Source organism: Perna viridis, chromosome 2 (genome assembly GCF_037379345.1).
Source record: "Perna viridis isolate PV_CMFRI_1.1 ecotype Kerala chromosome 2, ASM3737934v1, whole genome shotgun sequence".
NCBI lineage: Eukaryota > Metazoa > Mollusca > Bivalvia > Mytilida > Mytilidae > Perna > Perna viridis.
This window is the reverse complement of record NC_142446.1, coordinates 67,272,416-67,287,821: the sequence shown is the minus strand read 5'-3', so window position 1 is coordinate 67,287,821 and position 15,406 is coordinate 67,272,416. Positions and strand designations below refer to the sequence as shown.

General features: G+C 31.7%; 2 protein-coding genes across 8 annotated transcripts in view; one reads left to right on the top strand and one right to left on the bottom strand.

The window, feature by feature from the left end:
* Positions 1-23: 23 nt before the first annotated feature.
* Positions 24-10,463, top strand: LOC148626601 (GPI alpha-1,2-mannosyltransferase 4-like). 3 transcript variants are annotated; one of them, XM_088570738.1, is made up of 3 exons: positions 24-102; positions 2,775-2,888; positions 3,658-10,463. In XM_088570738.1, the coding sequence occupies exons 2-3, from the start codon at positions 2,777-2,779 to the stop codon at positions 5,343-5,345; spliced, it is 1,800 nt and encodes a 599-aa protein (XP_088426864.1). In that variant the 5' UTR covers positions 24-102; positions 2,775-2,776; the 3' UTR covers positions 5,346-10,463. The 3 variants fall into 3 exon arrangements, with proteins under 3 accessions (XP_088426864.1, XP_088426865.1, XP_088426866.1); XM_088570739.1 differs by having other exon boundaries at positions 31-144; XM_088570740.1 differs by having other exon boundaries at positions 32-46.
* A 1,114-nt stretch (positions 10,464-11,577) lies between these two features.
* The window catches only part of LOC148626600 (DNA-dependent ATPase/E3 ubiquitin-protein ligase HLTF-like), a 46,204-nt gene continuing 42,375 nt past the window's right edge, over positions 11,578-15,406 (bottom strand). For all 5 annotated transcript variants that reach the window (XM_088570724.1, XM_088570728.1, XM_088570725.1 and 2 more), the window contains one exon: positions 11,578-15,051. In XM_088570724.1, the coding sequence (XP_088426850.1) occupies positions 14,902-15,051 (150 nt within the window). In that variant the 3' untranslated portion in view covers positions 11,578-14,901. The remainder of the gene's footprint in view (positions 15,052-15,406) is intronic.

The window sequence follows — 15,406 nt, the reverse complement described above, 5'->3', positions numbered from 1 at the left end:
AATAATTTTAGAACCGAGTTCAATACGGACATGAAAGTAGCGTCTTGTTAGTTGACAGCTTGACAGCTCAAGTTATTTTACAAATATATAACGATCTGATCGGTAATAATAACAGAAAGTATACCCACTGTAATAATTTATTCTGTAGGTGCTATCAGACGTATGATATTTAAAGAAAACTTTGAAAATCTTGTCTTTCATCGTGCATCACAGCCTCAGGCTCAGCTTCACTCGGTCAGGTTTCCGAGTACTTACCCAATTAGATCTATTATCTTCTTTCTGATATAAACAAAATCTATGTTCAAACCCATAGCATACGCTGTACATTTCCTTTAAATGTTTACCAGGTTCAAAGGTCGGGAAAATTGTGGCCTTTTCTGGCTACATCCTTCAATTCCTTGATTGGCTTGAATGATAGATTTGGAGCTTCCTCTGATTAGCCAATTATTGCAGTAATATTCAGGAAATAAGTGGATTTGGAATTTTGAGTAAGTTGATCATGAGGCCATGTTCAACTTCAATATTTTTTCTTTAAAATTGAAATAAATTTCTTCATCGTAGCATGTCCGTATATGAAAAAGCTTAAATCTGTACCAACTAAAATACATTAGAATTTCACAAATAATTGGTACAGTACAAATACTATTTTGCTGATTTCTTTAATTTTCTTCAGTAACATGTACACATTTACAAAATTACTAGAATCTTGATTTTCAAAAGTTTCTCGAAAGTTTGATTTTCTGTTTTCTAAAGGTATGAAATGTCTAACCCAAAAATTCCTGTACTCAAATCAAAGTCTGATATTTTTATTATCTGCACAGTTTAAATATGTATTTTACATTAGCCTGAGTGGAATACCATTAAATTTTATCAAAATATTCATAGATAAATTGAAAGTGCATAAGATTCTGTTTATGTCACTTTCTTTTTCATTCTGTGAAATGTGGTATACAGGAATAGACATTAAGTACACAAATATTATAGATTTCCAACTTGGATGCTTTTTAAGTCTCTAATATTGTGAACAACTTCTTGCACTTGTAATTTCAGTACTTAATATTTGCATATGATTTGCATAAATATGTATTTATAAGCCATGTAATGCCACAGATCCTCACTGTGTTTACCACCATAACATCATAGTTCTAGCTTCATACGAGATAAAATTGTACCTCATAAGTATCATACACGTGTGTTCTATGTGTGCTTTTTGCTTGTACGAGAATGGGAAGTTTACATGAAATGATCAGTTAGCTTTGAACGTTACCCAGTTTCCGATTCAGGTGCTAAGGCTCTTTACAGCCTATATAGGTCTTATACTTTAGCATGCCCCGATATTTATGAATATTAATTGCCAGCTGCTTAATCAGGTTCCTAAACTGGTTCCCTGGTCAATATCATAAGCGTCACAAAGATTGCTACAACTTACCCATTTTAAAACATATCTTACACATGTCTGTGTGTGTTTTTTGCTTGTATTAGAACAGGAAGTTTACATTTAAGGATAAAATGATCGGTTAGCATTGAAATTATGTAATATTACCCAGTTTCCGATTCATACACAGGCGTTTGTTACAATTGATTATATAAATAAAGGTCATATATTATCAGGACACCGATATCTATAGATAGCCATTGCCAGTTGTTTAATCTTGTTCTGGATGATTGAAAACATTTGGGTAATAATGGTTATGAAAGAGTATGCAAGTATCAAGGGAACAAAGATTTTAGTGGAAGTCATCCGATTCTAGAGCACATCGCATTTGTACTATTTCTGATGAAAGTATTAAGCCAAAATCAGTGACAAGTGAATTTTTGACAATTAGCCACTTTGAAGACTTCAGTCTCTGATTTAAAAATACCATAAAATCTTTCAAAGTTTTACTCAAAGCCTTTAAAAAGAAGTTTTAACCTCTTGCAAACTGAAAACCAGTCAAACAAAAAATAATTAGAAAAATATGTACATAATTTTCATGACTTGGAGTGAATTGAAACAGACTTTTGCATATTCCATGTACTTTTCAGAACTTGTTATTCCATGATGTCAGACAAAACATTATTTGGGTACAGGGAAAAGTTGGTATGGGTAGAACATTTTGTACTGTATCCAAATATACCCATTACATTTATTTTGGCAAGTATAACAAAACATGTAGTTCTCCTAATTTCCAGGTGAGGGTTAGAGGCCCAATGAGGCTTTTTAGAGGATTTCCTATTTCATTATGTATAATATGAATAATTTTCAGTAGTTGTTTTCAGATATACATGTAGGATGTTTTCACATTAAGTACAAATATACGTTTTGTACATGTACATGTATACCAATAACCGAGAATGGTTATAAATTTAGAAATCCTTTAAATTTGAGTTCCTTTCAGCTGTTTCAAATTTAAGTAGCATTCAATATAGTAGTACTAGTCTTTATAAACACCAGACAGGAGATGATTATTGTACATTGTATATATAAAACCCATCAAATTTACTTTAATTTCTAATTCAGAAACAAATAAAGGCCTCATAACCAGTCTTAGTGATTCTGTTGTTTCACTTTTGAGATAATTAAATGATGTATATAGATTTTGCATGAAAGTGGTATTTTTCAAGAGTTATCATTCTTGATTTGGTTGATGATTGTATGGTTTTCTCCAAATTTCAATTTAAAAAGCATTATTTGTTCATAGGATATTTTTTGGCACCTTGAGTCACCTCAACCATTAATTGCAGTGTCTGAATAAACATGGATTGCTACTTAAATGAAGTTGGTTTTTTTTCAGACATGGATGTGACATATATAGCCTTGTTAATACTAAGATTTGTCCTGGTTTTGATTCCACAGTATGGATACATACATCCCGATGAGTTCTTCCAAACCACAGAGGTTATTGCAGGTATTGATTATGTTTGCAATAGATGTTGCAGATTGTACACTGATAGCGAATGGAAATTATAATCAGATGTAAACTGAAAAAAATATGATTGTATTACTGTGAAAATACTACTTTTGTATTGTTAGTGAGGTACCAATTTTCATGGATTTCGTGGATAAGGTATACCGCAAAATTTGATTCCCAATGAAAAGAATTATTTATTTTAAATTGTATGACAGGAATATCATAACCACGAATTCAAGAATCCATGAACTTTGTGCTTTTGCCCGTGACCACGAAAATTAATACTAGCAAATATAAGTACTTTCACAGTAGTAGTAACCTGTTAAGTGTGGCCAATACAAAATTTCTGCTAATGCTAACACAGTGCCTTGAAGGATATGTTTCCAAAACACAAACTCAGTCATGTTTTCTGTAAAAAAAAATTGTTTTGTAATTTACTGAATGCCGAAGAAAAGTGAAATGAATTAAATAGAAAGCACCAAAAAAAAAAATTTAAATAAAGGGAAATAACTCTTTGCCTTTTTCATGATTTAGTTGATTGAACACAGATTTCGAGTCATTCACTTTTGATACAAAAAATCCCTGGTCTTTCTGAAATCAAAATGAGTTTTACATTATATTCGGGCAAAAAAAATGATGAAATAAAATGTACTCTGTGCTACCAATTTCGTAGTATCTTCCTGGTTTCTACATGAACAGTCTCAAAATATACCAACTTGGTTACTTAAATGTTATGTAGCTCACAATATCTTTTATCATTTTGTAGGGGATGTGTTTGACATTGAAGTGAACAAACCATGGGAATACACCAAGTTTCCTATTCGAAGTGTTTCTATAATATACATCCTATATGGTCTTCCACTTAAAATTCTGAAGATGTTGGGAGAATTTTATCCTTACCTAATCTCAGCTTACTGGGTGCTTGTAGTTCCAAGACTGATCACTGCCATACTGAGTTTAGTTTTAGATTTTACATTAACTAAGCTTTGCAGATGCTTTGATTTGAATGAGAAACTTGGTCTACGATTGCTGGCATCTTCCTACATAATGCTGACCTATATGACAAGAACCTTCACAAATTCTATAGAAGCTGTATTGTTTGCGCTGTTGCTACTGCTACTGTACAGCGATCCAACAATTGAGTCCTATACAAAATTCAAATTTGTTGAAGTTGATGAAGATGAAAATAACCCAGATGATGTCCGGAAAGCTACATCTGCTCAGGAACAGCTGAAATTTTTGAGGTCATCAACAATTACTTTTAAACTCAATGCTACCTTGATTGGTGTTATTGGCGCAGCAGGATTGTACAACAGACCAACATTTGCTGCGTTGGCAATTTTTCCTGCTCTGATGTACTGTGAAGCTAAATCAAAGAAGATATACTCTCATGCCTTGTATGTAGGTGTAGGGGCTTTGTTGTCTGTCCTTGTTTTTACTGTTGTAGATACCTTGTACTTCGGAGAAAATTTCAGTGAGCTTTTAGACAAGTGCAACAAGAACAAATCATCTGTCATTGTGTGCTATTTGACATCTGCTTTACAATGGATTGTAATCACACCATATAACTTTCTGATTTACAATATGAATCCCCATTCTCTTACTGAACATGGGATCCATCCTCGATATCTTCATTTCATCGTCAATCTCTTCTTGCTTTTTGGACCAGTGACAATACTGTTTTATAGAAAGTTTTTAAACCTTTCTCTGACAATATGGCGCCGGGAACATTTCTGTATGAGTAATTTCCCAGCTGTGATGGTATTTGTACCTGTTCTACTTTTGTCCATTTTTCCACACCAAGAACCCAGATTTTTAATTGCTGTATTGCCCTTGATTGCCTTGATTAGCGTAGAACAGTTGGATGAATTGAGAAAAAGAAAATCTATTTTCATAGGAGTTTGGATCATCTTTAACTTACTGCTGGCATTAGTTTATGGTTTTGTGCATCAAGGTGGAGTCACACAAAGTTTACTGCAAGTTGAAAGACATGTTAATAACCAAACTGCTGAAAATAATGTCCACGACAGATTTGTATATTACAGAACCTATATGCCACCAAACTCGTTACTGCTTAGTAAAGCCGCAAAATCGCAAATTGTTGATGCCCAAGGTGGGGACTTGGACCATTTCCTTCGTATTGTACCAGAGAGATTAGGAAGAGATCAGAGCTTTAAAAAGAATCAAGAAAAAAGCAGGATATATGTTGTAACACCTACTGCTGTTGTCAAAGAGCTTAAAAAGAAAGATATTCATTACTTTAACCAAACAACATACTATGGTCATCTCTCCATTGAAGATTTACCTAACTTTAGCAGTATTTACAACACCTCACGAGCTGCAGGCAGCATCATAGATCAAGTTTACAAATTTGTAAAGACTTTAGCTGATGAAATGACTTTACAGCTACTTCAGATTGATTATAATCAGTTTCATACAAAAGATAGAACATGATTTGTCTGGAAGGAATTGTTTCTTCTGACAGAAACAAGAATAAAGTTTTATTTGGCAGCATTTAGGGAGAAATCAATTATTTCTCATAGTAGCAGGGAGAAATTGTTTCAAATGCCTGAAACTAATTTTCTTATTACAACATGCAAATTTTAAGGGAATATTTATGAAGTTTTATTGATATACTATGGAAAAAGGTGCAAGTTGTGACTGTAAATAGTATTAGATATCCCTGGTGGCTAACTACAGAAAGATAAATAACAGTTATTATTATTTTTTTTCTGTTCATTTTTCTAAAGAATATTGATACATTGTAGAATGTCCAAATGATTTTTGGACTTGAAAGAAACAGTGTATATTAGTATGTTTTTTTTTCTCCATACATGTAGTGAACATTTGGCATTTTCATTATCCCTTTCAAATCCCCATAAAATGTGCCATTGTAGAATTATCTGCCCTTTGCAAGCATATAACAATAGAAATCAAAGTTGAGATAAACATTTCATATTGTATTATTTATAATGATATTTTAGAATCATGTATTTATAGTATATTTACAGTACATGGGATTTGGAGGGGATTCACTATTTTTGCCCTTGGCCATCACAAACTCCTCAAAAACTACTGCGCCAAATTTCATGAAATATATTTTGACTTGATATTTTAACCACGCCCCAAACTACAGAACTACTTTAATTGGGTATACCAGTACAATAAAAACATTCATGTAAATTACAAATGACACAATTGATTGACAGTTGCCGGCATGGTTATATGTTAAAAAATGTTGATTTAAGGATTGTTTTAAATTGTTGGTTAGATTATGGGATGTACAAAATGTACATGATGTAGGGTCATTTTGCACTGCAACATTCAGCATATACCGACCTGAAGTCATTTATAATCCATAAACTTAATTAAAACAATCCTTAACTGAATTTTTGAACAGGTGGCGACATCTGTTTTGAAGGAAAAAAAAGAACTTTGATGTTGACATTTTTTATTTTTTTCCATCTCGCTGTATGTATTTATTGTAAATTATCCATGTAATTATCAAGAAACTGTACACACTAATCTCTATTAAAATCTCAGAATGATTTTCAAGGCAATATTGGTGATAACTCTATTTATAGCTGTATATTGCAAAGTTTTCAGGTAAAATCATGGTCTTAAATTATTCAAAGAAAATGTTCCCTAACTATATGTCCATGGTGCCTTTTTAGCAGGGAAGTCAAGTTGAAAATAAAGTATAATATGCAGGAAACAAATTCTTTCAATTTCCAAACCCAATGGTGGTTGTAGCAAATAGTAATATTATTAGGACAACTTTGTCGAAGTCTTTGAATAAATCAGACTTCTAATTTTATTTTTGCAATAGACAGATAGTATATTAAACATGGCAGTCCCTGTTTTCATCTATGCAAAGTCCCAAATTGAGTTATACATTTTACAAAAAATATGTAAGAGCAGCTTTGTCAAAACCTCATTTTTATCATGACTTACCATCTAAAAGGCAGCACACATGTATATATAAAATGGTCATTTTTATGATACAGTGGAATGTGTTTGAACTGATCAAATTTTAACCTGAAGGTTTGTGTTCAGTTTAGGCAGGTGATCTGATTGCAGAGAGTTCAAAATGCGATGAAATTGAAATAATGGAACCTAATAAGATGTCTGGTATAGAGAAGTATCTGTTTTTTTCAGGGTTTTCATTGTAGGTTTTATGCATATGAACGACATGGACAGTATGATGTACATACAATTTTAGTTTTTAGTTTTGCGTTAATTTAGATAGTGGTCACAGTTAGTGCTAATAGTTACTAGTGTGTCCCAAACATAAGACTAGTGTTACACAGTAGCATATCCAAAGGGGGGGGGGGAATGACCCCTCCCGTTTGTTAGAAAATATTGTAAATTTGGGAAGAATTTTAACTACTCACTGAATACATTAGGTGCATTTCAAAAAAAGTTTATCAAATTTCTATGGATATGAACAAATGTTAAGTATATTGTATCACCCTTTATCTGATGTACTGTGAGTGGATAGGCTAGTTCAGTCTTCACGGTTAACTGTTTGGAGCACAAGCCCTCAACTTGAAATTTATGACATCTTCCTTTACTAAATATAACTGGCTTGTTACCCCACAATTTGGTGAAATCTCAGAAGCCCAAAACAAGTCTTACTGGTCAGGGCTGTTGGACTTTAAGTTAAATTTCTACTAAAAATTTATGAAAAAAAATTCACGGCCTAATTTAATAAATAAATCTGATGCTAAGTTTTTCAAAATCCTTCCGCAACTGTACTTTTGGCTGATCATTCAATTGCTTGAAACCTGCTTGAACATGGGTTATTAAGTGATACCAGGCCCTGTAAATTTTTTCGAAAAAATGAAAGCATTCCAATTTGAGAAGAAATTCTATTTTACTCATTGACAGAAAATAAATTTGCAAATGCATTTGCATGGAAAAAAAACTTAACATAAAATGCCAGTCCCATCCCCCCCCCCCCCCCCCCCCCATGAGAAGACAATGGTCTTTTCACAAGTTTATTATAATTATCTTATTTTTAATGAATTTTCCAGCTAACTACATGTGCCTAAGGAAGTTTATCAGGTGAAGTGCATTTTATCAAGGGAATACCAAATTTATTCCCTTGACTATATTACTTGCTGTAAAAAAAACTAATATGACACTTATCCCATCAACATTGTGCTTTTAAAAAATGCAGAAAGCAAAAATTGTTTTTTATTTGTTTTGTTTTTTTTTCATAATGACCATTCTTTGTTTTACCTATGCAGAATATTTTGCATGGTTAGTTAGCTTTTTTGTTATTTTGCTTGTTTGTTTTGTGATAAATGTAATATATAGTAGAGGTGTTAACCTTAACTGATTCTCCATAGTTTCTAGGAGTTTTTTTTGAATTGCACCATACAGACTGTAAATCTCTTCATAGTACCTGTGTTAAAAATCATACCAAATTTATGATTTTACTGACCATTTTCATAAAATAAGGCAGAAAGTATGGATTGTGTTGAACATGCAATAACAGGTTACAGTCAGCCAAAAATGCATTACTGTTTGTTTTTTCTTTATATTTTCATATACAATGTATGTATAATTTTTCCATTGTGGTCTTGGTATAGCAGTGCTAGATATTGGAAGTAGCTAGTCTAAGCACTTCAATAAATAAAAATTTACAAGTTTTGAGATTAAGCTTTAAACTCATTTATAATCAAAGGATTTTATGTGACATATTCTTGGATCAAAATATTTCTGTGGTGCTTTGCCAGTTTTGGCGCAAGAGAAAATCTGAATTTTGTCTCCACCAATTTATAGTTTAGATTCATTGTAATATATGTATGTACTAGAATTTAATAGTAATATGTAGGGCAGTATATTTATTGTATACTTATAATAAATCTAGAGGTTGTTGTAGGCTTAGAAATATTCAGCATATCAGTTATAATATATTCTGCATGGAGGTTTTGAGAATAAACAATGCCATTATTATAAAAACCTATGGATATATATATAGGTAAAAATCAATCCAAGTTGTTTTAATTTGTCACTTGTTCATTCACATAGCACTCTATGCTCAATTATCATAATCTTTTTTAATATAGTTATCTGCCCTTGAATTTTAGATGTCAGTCTGTATTTTTTGGAGTAATTTGACTTTTTATACCATAAAAATTTATATATCAAGGCCAGGTTTGCCATTTCTTTTTGGTAAAAGAAGTTTCATTTAAATGCGCCATAAATGGTTACTTAAAGGGCTGATAACTCTGTCCAAAAGAACTTGCTCCTTAAATATTCAACAGAAAAAATATTGCCAATGTTCATTATTAATACAGGGGGTTGTTATTTAGTGTAAATGTATCATTCTATTTGAACACCTAAGCACTTCTATAAGATGTAGCAAGGTGACATGCGTACATAGAATTACCAAAGTTTTTTCTAAATCTTCTTTATTTACTTTATATATAAAATCTTCTGAAGGAGCTTTTGGAGAGTGAATCCAGTCAGTTATTGAAATTAATGGTAGACTGATAAACATTGTGTATGAAAAACCATGCAGGTCTACACTAAAATCCATTTATATACATTCGTCAGAAAAATTTCATGAAAATTTACTATAGGTCTATAATACTGATCCAGGTTTAAATGTTTTTTTGTACATTTGAAGATATTTACATTTGATAAATGAGGATTTTTTCCCATCTTGACATGTGGTCTTTTTCTGAATGTCTTCCAGTTAATATACATTAAGCAGTCAAATTAGAGGGTGATGTTACACAGGTAATTTGTACAAGTGATTGTAACATGCATGTTTCAGTATTTTTATTAACTTGGTCTTTTGAACATTGCAAAAGGTGACAGTAAGTAATAAAATGATGTCCTTGCTGAAAAAATGTTTTTTTATATACCATATTTTAACCTCTACCTGCTTTTTATGTGGAGTAGCACTGAAAAAAGGAGATATAGTCTTTTAGGTGTTGTTCTTTACTTTCAATTATCACTGTTAAATGGTTGTGCAATTTATAACATATAGGTGATGGTGATGGTATTTTTATTATTGATTTTTTTTCTCTCCAAATTTCAAAGATTGGTTCACGACTAAAACAAGCTGTCTTCTAAACTTGATTTATTTATCCTTTTAGGGTTCACTCCATTTAATTTCAAGTGCTTTTAGGAACATGATGTTTTGAAAACTAATTCTTCACAAAAGTTTTTTAAAGAAAAAAGATGGGTTATAGAGGAAGAAATGTTACAATGAGTTTTCCTTACAATTGAAAAATGTAATAAAAAAACAAGTACATGTAACATGTTTTTAGAACCCTCATGCAATTATATTCATCCAGTAAAACATATCCTGTGTTGTAAATATTAGGACTTGTGCATATATTTTGTGTAGATTTTCTGCAATACTCATGGTGTCATAATAATTATTAGCATTATATATGTCATTTTTTTTAAAAGATAAAACTTTCACATTTAGATCAAAACCACTGCTACCCGTAGTCACCAAATACAAAGTTAATATGTGTTTACCAGCTTTTATAATGTTTTTGATGTTTTGGCTTTTTTACGATATCTGTAATAAATATGACTTAAGACTATGCTTGTTCAATTTATAAAAGGTCCAGGTGATTACTCAGAAACACAGTTGTTTATGTCATATTAATAACAGAAAAGTAAAACAATGAAGAATGGCAAAACTTGAATGTATTCCCAAATACATTACATAGCCAACCAATCACTTACTCTTCAAAGTAATGAGGAGAAACTTTTCAAACCATATTTCTTGAGATAAATATGAGAAGTCAGGTCAAAGTCAGCTTGTTGGGTGTTATGACTGGACTGGAAAGAATGGAATAATATATACCTACATGTATGCAAAACAAGAATGAAATGAAGTTAAAAAATACTAGAGTGAATTGTTTATAACTTACTGGTTTTAATTACAACCAATTCACCAGACTAATTTCACAACTGGGAGGTTAAGCTTAACATGTTCAGGAATTTCTGGCCTATGTATGTTTACTTTTATGTTGCTGGAGTATATATTGTAGGGGCAACTTTTTTACTGTATCTATGTATAATGTTGTTTTGGAGCCAGCTGCAGTCTACCCTGTGGTGTGAGGGTTTCCTCTTCATTTATTGAAGACCCATGGGTGGCTTGATCAGACATCTTTCATACCAGTGAGGTTGTTTCTTTGACATATTCACCATTTCCATTCTCGTTATATTACAATTTCTAATTGATATACCATTGAATAAAACAATAAAATTCACTTACAAAATACACTCTCTCCAAAATATTGAAGAACTTTAACAGATTAAAATGAAAATTCGACCGCAGATATATCTCATCATGCTAAATACTTTCGCCAAAAATAGAATCTAGCTAAACCTAATGGTTTTGGAGATAAATGCGAAAAAATACTGTCTAACCCCAATGCTCTATTTTTAGTAACAGTAGCCAAGTTTTTTGACATCAAAAATCCCCACAACAGTTCTATGCAGGATACCCCAAGGAACATTCATACCAAGTTTGGTTCCAATTGGTCCAGTAGTGTCAGAGAAGAAGAGTTATGAAAAATTGTTAACGACAACGATGGACGCCAAGTGATGGCAATAGCTCACCTGGCAAAAGGCCAGGTGAGCTAAAAAAAAAAAAAAAAAAAAAAAAAGGGCAATTTGACTTGTAGGATGAAAAAATACAATGAACTGCTTTTTTTTCCCAGAAGTTTTATTTTGATCATTAATTAATTAACAACTTGTCTAATCTAAATCTACTGTAACTGGAAAGACTAGAAAATAATTACATCAAATTGTCCACAACTTTTGGCCTTGTAGAAAGACATGTAGAATGGACAGCTATAGGTATTCAATACTGAGCATATATATATATAAAAAAAAAAAGGATTCAAGCAGGTTTTCTAGAACTTATCAATGTGTAAAACAGAACCATTACTCATGTAAGACTACATGTAAGGTTTGTGAGTGAAAGGTCCATTTTTACACATTCATAAATTCAGGAAAAACAATGTATAATCCTGATAATTCCAATCCCAAAATATCTGAAATGTATTGGTCATTTTTCTTCTAGTAGACTCGCATTCTGTGAAACTGACATCCAAAATTTGTTAATTTAAATAAATGGTGTAAAAAATGAATGGAATAAAGCAAATGTTTCATGCTTCTCAATCAGCTCTAAGTTTTGTCAAAGCGATATGGTAGCCATGTTTCTTCACAAAATCTACATTAAGTTTACACAGTTGTGAAAACTGTCTACATGAAATTTACACAGTTGTGAAAACTGTCATTGTAGACGTCTTAGAAGATGAACAACCAATCATAATGCACGAAAAAAAACCTATTCTAACTGGATTGAAATTATTTCACTTTAAAATTAATATAATGGATTCATTCATAACTAGTATCAAATAAGTATTGAACAACCATTAAAATTCAAAATCTAGATGTATTTTAAATAATCAAAAATAAAATACATAAAATCAAGCAGGGATCATTATTAAGTGAGCCAATTTTATAAATGAATTAGCTTTCATAAATATATCATTATACAAGTATATTATATAACCCCACACTTTTAACATTGATGTTCCATTCTAAAAATATCCCTAGATAATAAAGGTTGATATTCAATAATTTTCATACAAGGCTTGGAAAAGGAAAAATTAGCATTGTGATCTCTAAAAGAAATACATTAAAAAAGTAACACTTCATGTTCATAAAATTTAAATTTGTACTTATAGTACATGTATGTGTAATAATATTCAAGAATAGCATTGAATATTGTAACAAAGATTTTGATGATGCAAAGCAAAACCATTCATCCCCAAAACAGTGAATCAGGAACTCTAATATTATCACTATTTTCAGTTTACTGTAATTCTAAAGATTGGGGAAATGACTTTTGCCTTTTTTTGCACCTGTGCTTTTAAGCTTACTTCATTTCAGGTGAGAACAAAAAGTCAGTAAGTTACAAACAATTAACCCTAGTATTTTTAACTTTATTTCATCCTTGTTTTTGCATTCATTCATCTAGTCATAATAAAATATTGCAACAAACATAAAACGTTCATGTTTACCAAAATCCTTTATCTGTATAAAGCCATTGACTAAATATGAAATAAATCTGTACAGTGGGAGCTGAAATTTTGGTGTCAAAAATTTTCCATAAAGTGAAAAAAAAAGAAAAGTCCCACACAGAAAGTTGATATTTGACATCAACCAAAATTGCTTACAACACATGTCCCATCACTATAAAGCCAAAATTTTAATTTTAAATCAACCAGTCAAGTTGAAGCTAACATATTTGTGATGAAAAATTTGATAAATGGTCTGATAGACAAGGTGATTCCCATATACTGCCAACTCACTGAGTGGGAGGGTCTGATGGACAAGGTGATTCCCATATACTGCCAACTCACTGAGTGGGAGGGTCTGATGGACAAGATGATTCCCATATACCGCCAACTCCCTGAGTGGGAGGGTCTGATGGACAAGGTGATTCCCATATACTGCCAACTCCCTGAGTGGGAGGGTCTGATGGACAAGGTGATTCCCATATACTGCCAACTCACTGAATGGGAGTAAAATATTACAATAAAAACATGCAAGTTCTTGTTTAAAAAAAAAATTCTGCACTTCATGTAGTTTAACATAAAACAGCACTAATTGTCTACAATTTCAACAATATCACAACATACATGTTCATCTTAAGAAAACATGATGTCAAAAAATGCAATAAAATTGAAAGAAATAAAACCCATGTTTTATTTCAAACAATTGGTAAAACAAAACAGATCTACATGTATGGGATACAAATATCCATTTGATCATATGTACATGTATTTTGATAAAAACAGCACTAATTTCATGATGGGCAAGGATACAGCATTTGATACTGATGATCTTTAAAAGAAAAGATTCAAAATAAAACTTACCAAAATGGCTACAAGGCAGGTTTGTAATCATTTTCTTTATTATTAAAAGATGATTACGGTCCCATGATTTGGAAAATTCAGGATACATTTACATCAAAATAGACAACAACTTAAGAGTAATTTATGTTTGTCTGAATTTCTTATCAAATCAATAATATATTGAGCGTATTATTCAGTCTAATCAAAGCTGTGCCTTAGAAATATTTCTGAACAACCAAATGTGGACAGCATTATCAAGAAAAACTAAACAGTAACATTACAATATCCTCAGGTTTCATAACAGCCTTTTCTCTGGACAGATATAAAACAAAGTAAGTGATAGAAATTTATAACATAGTTTCAAATGTGAAGTTGCTTCAAAACTACAAATAAGATATAAATGTGGTGACAAAAACATTTTTCAATAACTTTCCACTTATGGTTTTTTAAAACTGACTATCTAGAAAGTTTAAGAAATACTTATTTTTTATTCTCATTTGCACCAGGAATATTAAGATAAAGAGTGAGGCATATTTTGTGGAATTTTTTTTCTGAATTTATGGAGCTTGGCAAAACAACTCCATTGTTTGTAGTTGATTTTCTATCTAAAGTTAGTTCTGTAAAATTTTACTGGTACATGTAACTGAAGAATCAAATTCTTAATTTGAACAAAGGGAGAAAAATATGAACACACATTGGCAAAAAAAACAGAAAAATAGAAACAGGAACTTTCAGAGTATACTATGAACACATCTGGTTAACATCATCTCATTTTTCTACCACATTCAAAACATCATTCAACTTTCACACAAACATTACCTGTATCACATCTGATTTCAAATTAAAATCCCTGAGAAACAACAATCACAACACCTCCCCTAATAAAATCATATACAAAATCTATTCCAATTTAATACAAACAACTTGTTGTTTACCATACATATCTCATACATTGCATACTTTTATCAACCAACTCTATCAAATCTTGAACAAGCTACATGTATAATCTCAATTCCAAAACTAAGTTCTGTTCACTATCCTTTATAACAATTGACTAGTGTGCTTCCTGCACAAACGCCATTTTCATGTAGAAGTCTAATTTACAAATCCATGAGGGTTTTGATGTCTTTTATTCGATTAGCCCTCTTCTCCTCAGCCGACTGTTTCTTACCAAAAGCTCCCTGCATGAGGGTCCGTTTCTTTTCTTGTAAGTCCATCATCCGACCTTCAACTGAGTCATCCACTATAAACTGCATTTAAAAATAAGTACATGACAGTTTAACAAGCAACTAGAGGCCATATGTACCCCATTGCAGAAGTCCCATAACAGCTCTACAATTGTTCTAATTAAATTGGCAGTGCATTAAGATCAACTGCAAATGGTGACAAACAATCCTACACAATTTGAACAAAATCCACCGATTCAATTTTGAAGAGTTGCGTTCACATTTGCGACCAAATGAAAGGACACTGGTATTTCTATGTCCCCTTCTATGTTGCAGATGGGGACATTAAATACCCTAAAAAACCATGCTAATTTCTGAATATGGTTGATACTTTTATAGGAAAAATGGTAAAACTTCAAACTGTTTGCAGTCTTTTCAT